The following is an 11,860-nucleotide window of genomic DNA, read 5'->3' as shown; positions in this document are numbered from 1 at the left end:
TGGGAAAATAAACCATAGGTAAATATTTAACAAGGAAAAACGAGTTATACATGCCGTATGTGATGAGCGTCGATCGACATTGATCAGGTGTCGTCGATGCTCGATTGAAGTGGTGTCGACCGATACTGGCCAGTCGTCGGTCGATGCTGGTACATAACTTTACTTCCTCGGATCGTTTTTCGGTAGAACAATGTCTCAGCTACAGTGACGTTCGCTACAGTGTCGTTCGGCCGCAGCTAGAGTGTCTTTTCATCATTTTTCTGAAAAAAATGCGACAAATAGTATAAAATGAATACTACATATAACTAAAATTACCTAATAGTGGATTGCCTCCCACTCTGCGCTTATTTTCAGTCATTAGCTTGACTTATTGAGATCTGATTCAGTCCGGATGAGAATGAAAACTTGCTCCAAAACAGGTTTAAGTGTCTCTCTTCCTCATATGGTTGATACAGTTGATGAGAGATCTTGCAGAAGCTTTCCCTTTGCCTCTCAGCTCTGGATCACATTGAACTCTGACCTTGGTGAAAGGTTGTAGACCTCCTTTGCAGAACACCCTATATTCAAAACTTCCCTCATGACATTGCGAAGGAACCAGTGACAAGAAATCTGCATCTACTTTTTTTTTCTTTGTCTTCTTCCTAGTTCTTCCCCCAGACTTAATCTTTTCAGTCTCGGTTTGTTTTGAAGTTCGGATGGTATCGACCGATACTGTTGGCTGAGTGTCGATTGACGCTGATGCTGATTCTGCAGTCTTGCGATTTAAATCAGCTGTGGGTGCTGGATCTTTAGACATCTCTATGCATGAAATAAACTCATCTCTGTTGTTCTTCTCCACATGATCATAGAAGACACTTTTATCGACATTAGTCAGACACATCTTTTTCTTTTTCAGATCACAAACTGCTCCCACTGTAGCCACGAAGGACCTTCCAAAAAGAAGAGAAGATTTCCAGCATGATTTGATTTGCAATACATAAAAATCCACTGGGACAGTGCATTCCCCTATCTCTACTTTAACATTCCTGATCATACCGGATGAGTTTGCTCTAGAGTTATTCACAAAGGTGAAACTATCTTGAGAAGGCTCCACCTTAAATCCTAACATCTCAGTAGTGTCCTTGGCCATGATGCTGACCGCAGATCCAGTTTCGCAAAGGGCATTAGGAAAACCTGGCTACGTATACATCACGGAATCTGAAACTTCCCAGGATCTTGCTCCTTCTTCAATGTCTTCTTGATTTTATGGCTGACCTTGTTAAATAGCAACTCAGTGTCCTTATCTGTCTCTCTGCGCTCTCTGAAGAAATTACCAAGTCTGTACTTATGATATACATCCTCGAAAGATATATCTTTAGGAACCCTTTTCACAAAGATATATCTTTAGGAACCCTTTTCTCTCTCTTGTGAAATCCATCAAGTTCAGCTTTGTTAGCTTCTCTCTTGAAATGTTTGGGAACATAAGGTTTCCTAGATTTCACTCTCTTCTCAACTAGAATTGTTTCTTTTGTTGTCTGCTGATCCATGACAGGTTCATGCTCGTACATATGGTGTCGATTAACACTGGGTGTGTGTTGTCGATCGACACTCTCAACAAATGAGGGTACAGCTGGGGTTGATTGATCCTTTCCTGGTGCATATGCAGGTTGCTGGTTGATGTTCACTGTTGGCTTTGGTAGCTGCACTTGAGTAGTCGATCACTGTTCGGTTGTTGTTGTCGATCGATTATGTCATGTGTGTGTCGATCGATGTCGTTCGTGTTAACATGGTATGGGATGGGAGGATGTAGGTTTCGTGCAGAAAAGTATGTGTGGCTTTGAGTTCTCACAGTTCCCATGTATTCTTCAAGGGGTGTCGATCGGTGCTCATCTGATGGGGTTGATCGACACCAGTGCGAGCTGCCAATAGACATAGAACTTTCGATTAGAAAAGCACATTCTTCCAGATTCTCATGCTCGATCACTTCCCCAAAGTCATCATCTAAGATGACATGGTGCATGTGGCTTTTCTCAGCTCTCCCTTTAAGAAGTGTTTCTTGCCTCTCCACAGCTCTTGTAAACTGAAAAATCTGAGTGGTTAGCATCTTGACATGAGCGGCCATGATTTTAAATTTTCCATTCAGCTCTTTCTCGATAAAATCCAACTTCAGATCAAAGTCTGCAATCCTCTTCTGCTGATTTTCTAGTTCTTGTTCCATCATAGATTCCATCATCTGATCATAATTCTGAAAACCGGCTTCATTAAAGTAATTCTCAACCTGACCCACCATCGAGACCTCATGAACAAAACCAAATTTTACTTTGACCTCAATGAACTTATCATCATCCATTACAACCAATTTCTTCAGGTTCATATTTGCATTCTTGGTAATGTTGCTAGACACCAAGTTCTCAATCAGTCTCTTAGCTTCTTCTGGAGTCTTGGTCTTGATATTTCCTTCGCTTGCACCATCAAGCATCAACATGTAATGCAAATAAATACCCCAGAAGAAAATTTCCAACAGCTGAACTCCCGTAAGACCATGATGTGGACAATCCTTTTGGTAACTCCTAAACCTGTTCCAAGAGCTTCTGAAAGCTTCAATAGGTCCTTGAGAGAATGTCCAAATTTTATTCCACATCTATGCAGCCATTGCATCATCGAAGAATTCAGTCAGAAATGCAGTCTTGACATCATTCCAGATAGTCAGAGACCCTGGTGGTAGGAGTTTCAGCCTATCAACCGCATTTCCAGAGATAAAATATTTGAGCAGCTTGCAAATGATGTAGTCTTCGGTTCCCTCATGCTTCTGAATAAGAGACACAAACTCTTCGAGAGTTTCAATATGGTCCAAGGGATTTTCATGAGGAAGACCATGAAAGGAATGCTGGCCTACATAAGAAAAGTAGGCGGGATTTTTAGCAACACCCTGGATTTCTAGAGATTGAATCGAACGCATGTTGGTATACAACTGACTATGCCTGATCCATTCTGCTATTGTTCTCTGTCGGAGAACTTTAGCATCCTCAGTAGCAACAGATGGCTCATGGATTACATCCCCATGTCCATTTATTTTCTGACCTGCTGCATTACACAGATGACCTTCAGGGTCATGCAGGTCTCCATTCCTATCCCTTATCAGCACAAGAGCTGCAACCATGTTGTCTGCTCGCGGGATGGTATCAAACGATGCTCTAGTAGAAGTGTCGATCGTTGCTCCCTCACAAGTGTCGATCAACAAAGAAGAGTTGGTGTCGAACAATGCTGCGCATTTCTCTTTGCGGATTGAGCGTTCCAAACGTGTTGGGTCTGAGAAGAAAAGTTCTTTCTCCTTGCTACTTCTAGTACTGATGGACATGTACCTGAAAAACAAGAACTGTTTTTGTAAGTAACTTAAAACATAAAATAAAACCTAGACTAAACCTATTAACCAAATCTAATGGCGAATCCAATGCTTCCCGACAAAGGCGCCAAATTTGATATGCTCAAATTAACCTTCAAGCTACTCTCTCAAATAATAGGTTAATTGTAATCCAAAGGGAGCGTGGTCACACAATAGACTAGAGATATTAAGATTAAGCCAGGCTAACAATATAAAAGAAGTAAATAACTAAACAGTAAATAGAAGATATTTTTTTGTAAACGATAAGGAGAAAGCGATAGATCTAGGGATTTATCATTCAAAAGATTCAAAACACAAACCAAGGATGCCAAGGGTTTGATATATTTAATTCTAGAACTCGGATACAATTATAAGATATCCATCTCTCGCTGTGATTCTACATGTTCGAATATATATCCATACTCTCGTATGCGATACAGAACGAGTATCGATCCATAAACCTATAGGGTGTCGATCGATACTTCTTTCGAACATGATTTAATGCTCAGATCGATATTGTTCAACTAAATTCCTAGACCAAATCTCATATGCGCCTAGGTATCTAATCCAGTAGGATTTGGGTTCCGTTAATCGATTGCACTCTCGTGCCTCTCAATTCTTCTATGATTCTAGGTTCAAGCAATTAGTCACATTCTCATGTTATTCCAACTACTCTAGATCCTAGTATTACAAGCCACTCTGGTGTATAAATCTATGAACAATCCTAGCAATTCTAATTGATTATCAGTTTGACATTAAGCTCATGAATCCCTAAATCTAACAAGATGATTACTCAGACATGAAAGCAATAACACAAATCATATTATGAATATAAATCATATAAAATCAAGTATAAAACCAATGGAGTTCCAAACAATATAAAAGAAGTAAATAACTAAACAATAAATACAAGATATTTGTTTGTAAACGATATGGAGAAAGCGCTAGATCTAGGGATTTATCATTCAAAAGATTCAAAACACAAATCAAGGATGCCATGGGTTTTATAGATTTAATTCTAGAACTCGGATACAATTATAAGATATTCAGCTCTCGCTGTGATTCTACATGTTCGAATATATATCCATACTCTCGTATGTGATACCTCTTTCGAACATGATTTAATGCTCAAATCGATATTATTCAACTAAATTATTAGATCAACTCTCGTATGCGCCTATGTATCTAATCCAGCAAGATTCGGGTTCCATTAAACGATTGCACTCTCGTGCCTCTTAATTATTCTATGATTCTAGGTTCTTGCAATTAGTCACACTCTCATGTTATTCCAACTATTCTAGATCCTAGTATTACAAGCCACCCTGGTGTAGAAATCTATAAACAATCCTAGTAATTCTAATTGATTATTAGTTTTTCATTAAGCTCATGAATCCCTAAATCTAACAGGATGATTACTCAGACATGCAAGCAATAACACAAATCATAGTCTGAATATAAATCATATAAATTAAGTATAAAACCAATGGAGTTCCAAATAATATAAAAGAAGTAAATAACTAAATAGTAAATAGAAGATATTTGTTTGAAAACGATAAGGAGAAAGCGCTAGATCTAGGGATTTATCATTCAAAAGATTCAAAACACAAATCAAAGATGCCAAGGGTTTTATAGATTTAATTCTAGAACTCGGATACAATTATAAGATATCCAGCTCTCGTTGTGATTCTACATGTTCGAATATATATCCATACTCTCGTATGCGATATAGAATGAGTATCGATTGATACACATATAGGGTGTCGATCGATACCTCTTTCGAACATAATTTAATGCTCAGATCGATATTGTTTAACTAAATTCCTAAACCAATTCTCGTATGCGCCTAGGTATCTAATCCAACAGGATTCAGGTTCCGTTAATCGATTGCACTCTCGTTCCTCTCAATTGTTCTATGATTCTAGGTTCAAGCAATTAGTCACACTCTCATGTTATTCCAATTACTCTAGCTCCTAATATTACAAGCCACCCTGGTGTAGAAATGTATAAACAATCCTAGAAATTCTAATTTATTATCAGTTTGCCATTAAGCTCATGAAATCCCTAAATCTAACACGATGATTACTCAAGACATGCAAGCAATAACACAAATCATAGTCTGAATATAAATCATATAAATCAAGTATAAAACCAATGGAGTTCCAGTCAATCTTTGAAGGAGAATTGATATTCTCTCCTAACTTAGAGAAAACCTAGAACAAAACAATACAATTAAGCTTAGCCGTCAATGATGGTTTAGAAAACTATATAAATTAGGTATCAATTCGTGCATGGGCATTCTGGTAATTTGTGTTGACTTCTGGATCTAAATCGGTCTTAAAATAATCTCTACCCGTCTTCTGGAATCAGTGTCGATCGACACTTGTTCATATCCTCGACAGCTTCTTCTTGCGAGTTAGGCGGACCACTCTTCAGTAAATCAGACATAACTTCTCCTATAGGATGCTGACTGATCTTAAATCGGTGGCATTGGAAAGCTAACTCAAATCTCTATTTTGTGTCAAAATATCAGCTCAATTTCACCGTGGAGAGGTTTCCATCAATAGCTGAACATCTGGCGTATCTGCACACTTCTGCACTTCAAATAGTCCCATAATCACCAATGCATCTACAAACATCTGGCGCATGACCTAAACCTGAAATACTCTAAAACACACTCTGAACGCATATGATATACTAAATAAAAACTTATACCATGGTATATCATTATGCAAAATATTCTACTAAAAAATTTAGTCAAAAATTATATATTTAACTAGATAAATTTTAATAACACAGATATACCTTCCCTAGGATATTACTACCGTATCTGACGACCACCATTTCCTTTTCTGGCGGATGTTTTTTTTTCTATTTTACTCACAAATAGTTCGGTCCTTGGCTAGTTATGTCACCCCGACCTTGATGTATTCTTTTCAGTCCTGATTCTATTGATAAATTGCAAAACGTTAAAATATGATGCTACTATACAAGTTGCTACGGATTGTGCGAAAATAGAAATATAAAAACTACGGTTGTGGGCTGACAGAAAAGGCAAAAAGAAAAAAGACGTTGTGATGATAGTTGTTCATGTCTCTACAATAACGTCAAAGAACGCATATGGGGAAACTAGGTAACTAATAAAATTTAATTAATTAAATAATATTAAGTTAGGCCATACATAAATTTCACACCACTAAATACAAATCGTTTTAGTTGTTGTTGAAGATAAACTATGCAGTCTCTTGAAAATTCTACTTAAGTAGAACTTGTGATGATTCATTATAGCTCGTCTAGAAAAGAAAGATATACAATATATTTCAAAAAAATGTTGTGCTGTCCACTGAATTTTAAATATTGTATTATAGTGTTATGTAAGATGTATTTTAAATAAGATGTATATATTCTATAGAAGTAAGTGTTATTTAAAAAAAAAAAACAAATAAGATGTATATATTCTATAGAAGTAAAAGAAATAGTGAAAAGAAAGATATACCAATCGAATATGCAACAAATACCAGCTAAAACTGACTCTAAAGTCAAAATCCGTCTATCAAGAAAATAATATTAGAAATCAATGGGTATTATTGTCTTACTAGTACTATTACTACTATTATAGTGTCCACTGAATTTTAAATTCTCTATAATGTTACATAAGATACATATATACTTTAGAGGTGAGAAAAAAAAAAGATACGATATATATTTATTACCATTCGAATATGCAACAAATACCGCTAAATTTGGTTGAAAGTCAAACGCTGCCTTGTCAAGAAAAAAATGGAGAAAACGAGATTAGAACATGAAAGTAAATCATACATTAATGGGCATCAAATTAAAAAAAAATGATTTCGATTCAATAAAAATAAATCAAAAAGAGAAAATCAGGGGGAAGTGTCTGTCTCCTCCTAACAACAAATGATCAGAAGAGACTTGACCCTTTGGATCGCTCAAGAGCTCCTGTCTTCCCTCTACAAAAATGTCCGCACGTCTCCAACCTTCTCTCACCTCCTCCTTCGGCCATGACTTCCTCTTCTTCTCTCTCTCTCCATTTCACTGCTCTCCTCCCATCAAAACCCAGAAGATCCGTCATCGTCGGCGCACAGACCGCTCATCCAGCGGAGTCCACCGCTTCTCCCACCGTAGACGCAGATCGGCTCGAGCCGAGAGTTGAACTGAGAGATGGGTTTTTCATTCTCAAGGAAAAGTTTCGAAAAGGGATCAACCCACAGGAGAAGGTTAAGATCGAGAGAGAGCCGATGAAGCTGTTCATGGAGAATGGGATCGAAGAGCTCGCCAAGAAATCTATGGAAGAGATCGACAGCGAGAAGTCTTCTAAAGAAGATGTTGATGTTAGACTCAAGTGGCTTGGCTTGTTCCATCGCCGGAAGCATCACTGTATGTTTCATGTTTCAGAGTGAAAGACTTGTGTTCTTTTCTTGATTTGGATTTAAAAGGATGACTCTTGTTTTGCAGATGGCAAGTTTATGATGAGGTTGAAGTTACCCAACGGTGTGACCACAAGTGCACAGACTCGGTACCTAGCGAGTGTGATTAGGAAGTATGGCGAAGATGGATGTGCTGATGTGACAACAAGACAGAACTGGCAGATCCGTGGTGTTGTCTTGCCTGATGTCCCTGAGATCTTGAAAGGCCTTGCTTCCGTTGGGTTGACGAGTCTCCAGAGTGGGATGGATAATGTGAGGAACCCTGTTGGCAATCCTATAGCTGGGATTGATCCTGATGAGATTGTCGATACAAGACCTTACACCAATCTTCTCTCGCAATTTATCACTGCCAATTCCCGTGGAAACCCTGATTTCACCAACTTGTGCGTTCTCTGAGATTGACTTGTGCTTTGGTAGAGTGAATGAATATGCTAAAGATAGTTTCTTGTTGTTTTTTTTTTTGTGTGCAGGCCGAGAAAGTGGAATGTGTGTGTTGTTGGGACGCATGATCTCTATGAGCATCCGCATATCAATGATCTAGCTTACATGCCTGCTAATAAAGATGGCCGCTTCGGATTCAATGTGCTTGTGGGAGGATTCTTTAGTCCTAAAAGATGTGAAGAAGCTATTCCCCTCGATGCTTGGGTCCCTGCTGAAGACGTTCTTCCGCTCTGCAAAGCTGTTCTTGAAGCCTACAGAGATCTTGGAACCAGAGGAAACCGACAGAAGACAAGAATGATGTGGCTCATCGATGAACTTGTAAGTTTCATTCATTTTACTTTTAGAAAAATTTGAGAGTTGAAGTTTGATTTCTTTCGATGTAATTTAACAGGGCGTTGAAGGATTTAGAGCTGAAGTAGAGAAGAGAATGCCAAGCGGTAAACTCGAGAGAGCATCTTCGGAGGATCTCGTGAACAAACAATGGGAGAGGAGAGACTACTTCGGAGTCCACCCTCAGAAACAAGAAGGTCTTAGCTACATTGGCCTTCACTGTCCGGTCGGTAGGCTACAAGCGGATGACATGGACGAGCTTGCTCGTTTAGCTGACACCTACGGCACAGGCGAGCTCAGACTCACCGTAGAGCAAAACATTATCATCCCAAACGTGGAGACCTCCAAAACCGAAGCTCTGCTTCAAGAACCGTTTCTCAAGAACAGGTTCTCCCCTGAGCCATCTATCTTGATGAAAGGCTTGGTCGCTTGTACAGGGAACCAGTTTTGCGGACAAGCGATAATCGAGACCAAACTAAGAGCACTAAAAGTGACGGAAGAAGTGGAGAGACTTGTAGCTGTGCCGAAGCCAATAAGGATGCATTGGACAGGATGTCCCAACACTTGCGGACAAGTCCAAGTGGCTGATATTGGATTCATGGGATGCTTGACACGTGGTGAGAACGGGAAGCCTGTCGAGGGTGCTGACGTGTACGTTGGAGGACGAATAGGAAGCGACTCACATCTTGGAGAGATTTATAAGAAAAGTGTTCGTGTTACGGAGTTGGTTCCCTTGGTGGCTGAGATTCTTATCAAAGAATTTGGTGCTGTGCCTAGAGAGAGAGAAGATAATGAAGATTGATCGATTGATTCAAAGCTTTTGGATCTTTAATAAGTTGAGGACAATAATTGTTCTCTCCCTCTCGTTTCAGACATTGATATTGTGTTTGTTCCCATAAAATTCGGGTTTTGTAGCTCTTGTTGTTGAAACTTGTAACTTGTTGTTGATTGTTTTGTAATATTTTCTTTTATAATGTAGTTATAATTCCGATGATTTATCTTTCTGCTATTAGCTTTATAAACGAAAAGTTATAATTAAGATTCTCTGCCTCCTAATATTTCCAACGAGTAACAGCGTAAGTCATGACAGCATTGTGAATCTCAGATTGTTTTGATACGTGGGAACCGAAATTCGCACTGTAGATTTCCGTTTAAATAAGGAAACTAGGAAAACCCTAATTTCCCAGAGGTCCCGAATATCTGCTAATGCCACACGCAAAGCAATCAGAACACAAGAATAACAACGATAAAGTATAAGAAATCGAAAAGAGAGCAAAGTAGATCTTATTCCGAATTCGCGTTTGAGCGTTACAACAAGGTAAGAGCCTGGGCTACGAGAGTTGTCGGCGAGATTCCTAGTTCTAAAACCCTGAGACGGCAATAACCTAGTTGAGTCGCAGCTCGAATAACAAAAACGAAAATATGCCTAATTGCTCTAAGTGCTAAGTTTGCTCTGAAAAAAGTCCACCCCATGCCTCTCGCCTAGGACTCCTTATATACTGGCTCCTAGGTCGGTTTACGCTTTTTCTTTTCTGCCATTAAGCCGCCATAGCATAAAAATGGAGATATTCCATTTTTTCCGATCTTCTTCTGACTCGAAGCGTTTATTACGGCCTTCTTTCGATAAAGAGAGAATTTTCTGCGGTTTTTATCGTAAAGTTTGATCGATGACTTAGAATAGCGAAAAACATGAAATGGTTTAGCCACGGTTTTCCGGAGATAGCATTAAAGAGTAGACGAGAATGCATGGATTTGTGTCGTATCGACGTTTTAAGGGAGCTCGGTCGCTACATAGCGACCGAGACGTACACGTGCTCGGTCGCTACGTAGCGACCGAGCTAGGCTCGAGCTCGGTCGCTACGTAGCGATCGAGCCGTGTGCGTGCTTGGTCGCTGCGTAGCGACCGAGCTTGGCTTGTCAGTGGTCCGTTTGCCATACTGATATTTCGAAAAAGTATTTGTCGAAGAAGGTTTTTCGTTTTCTTCTTCGGGGATTTGGATATTAACTTCGTCGTAACCGTTTTCGACCCCAACATTCATACAAAATCCAAAACTGCCGTTGTCAAATGACTAAACGACATCAACATCTACAAGGACCAAACACATATTTAACAAGGAAACATGAAAAAAGACATGTGACGAGGATTATGACAAAGCATATAGAAGACAACACAAACTTTGAAGTCGCTTAAAGACCTAGTATCGGTTTTAAAAGGGTATCTCCTCAAGGACCACAATGTCCCTTGAGAGGGGAAAACTTTCCCCATGCATGGGTTGCTAACAAGCGCAGTGTACATTACTTTTGTGAAACATGTCAATGCAACTAAGTGGTAAAGAAATAGTATGTTTTAGAAACGTTATGTCGGTCCAAAATATACAAGCCACAGCCAAACAATTTTTTTAAAATAGGATATAGGCCAAGACCATATAAAGTTATACCAATTTTCAGCCATTAAACCAATAAAGCGATTCCAAAAGCAAGAAAATGAGGTTTTGGATCTAGAAATATATTATTTATCTCTTACAATAGGAGAACATCCAAAACCACAAAAACCCAAAATTTTAAAACTCAAGAAAAGTTTTCAAACTGATTTGTTTAAGATTTAATGATACCTAATAAGATCTCATCACTTATTATAATCTAACATCAAGGTATGGTCTTTAAAAACCAGAATTTATATGCTTTCCATTTTATGCAATTTCTAAATTTTCCATGAATTTGACTGGAATTTGTTTGGAAATCATTTGTTTGATTCCTTTCTCTTAGTGTTCATCTACAACTTTGAATTTGGTATTCTTTCCTGATATGCCCTATCGGCTGTTCCGATCGGTTTCGGGAGGAACCCACTTAGTGCTACAGAGTGGACTAGCCCGAAAGCGTACCACACTGTCTGACCCGAGTTTAGAATATTTTCCGACTAATGTCAGGGGGTAATCATTTGTTATGACCCACCATGTAAACAACTTGGACCAAAACTCAAGCTCATACTGTCCAAATAGTCATAATTTAGTTCCCAGTGGGAATCGAACTCATGACTAATGTATATATGTATACACCAAGTCCCAATAGATTACTACTATACTACCACCACTTTGTTGAATTTGGTATTCTCAAATATCCTTTATGCATTTATCAAATTTAATTTGAAAGATATAGACGAGATGTTCGTCGTGGGGGCCATACACTTTATTATGGTCAGATTTATGTATGTCCAACTCCTCGCTTAGTATGATATTATTCGTTTTGGACTTAAGTCCTCGCAGATTACTCTCCAAAAAACCTC

General features: G+C 38.7%; 1 protein-coding gene across 1 annotated transcript; it reads left to right on the top strand.

Annotated features, from left to right (window-relative positions):
- Positions 1 to 7,267: 7,267 nt before the first annotated feature.
- LOC106306537 (ferredoxin--nitrite reductase, chloroplastic) lies at positions 7,268 to 9,571 on the top strand. Its single transcript, XM_013743189.1, has 4 exons — positions 7,268 to 7,756; positions 7,835 to 8,189; positions 8,277 to 8,565; positions 8,639 to 9,571. Exons 1-4 carry the CDS (start codon positions 7,381 to 7,383, stop codon positions 9,377 to 9,379), a joined length of 1,761 nt encoding a protein of 586 aa, XP_013598643.1. The 5' UTR covers positions 7,268 to 7,380; the 3' UTR covers positions 9,380 to 9,571.
- Positions 9,572 to 11,860: the final 2,289 nt, after the last annotated feature.

The sequence above is a fragment of the Brassica oleracea genome, chromosome C7, assembly GCF_000695525.1.
Source record: "Brassica oleracea var. oleracea cultivar TO1000 chromosome C7, BOL, whole genome shotgun sequence".
Lineage (NCBI taxonomy): Eukaryota > Viridiplantae > Streptophyta > Magnoliopsida > Brassicales > Brassicaceae > Brassica > Brassica oleracea.
Note: the sequence above shows the minus strand (reverse complement) of the source record. Positions and strands in the feature narration are given on the sequence as shown.

Bases quoted from the DNA above. Each gene is read 5' to 3' on its own strand.
- LOC106306537 (XM_013743189.1), top strand. From the start codon at position 7,381: ATGACTTCCTCTTCTTCTCTCTCTCTCCATTTCACTGCTCTCCTCCCA. The intron at 7,757-7,834 runs GTATGTTTCATG...CTTGTTTTGCAG, and splicing joins CCATCGCCGGAAGCATCACT to ATGGCAAGTTTATGATGAGG. The intron at 8,190-8,276 runs GTGCGTTCTCTG...TTTTGTGTGCAG, and splicing joins AACCCTGATTTCACCAACTT to GCCGAGAAAGTGGAATGTGT.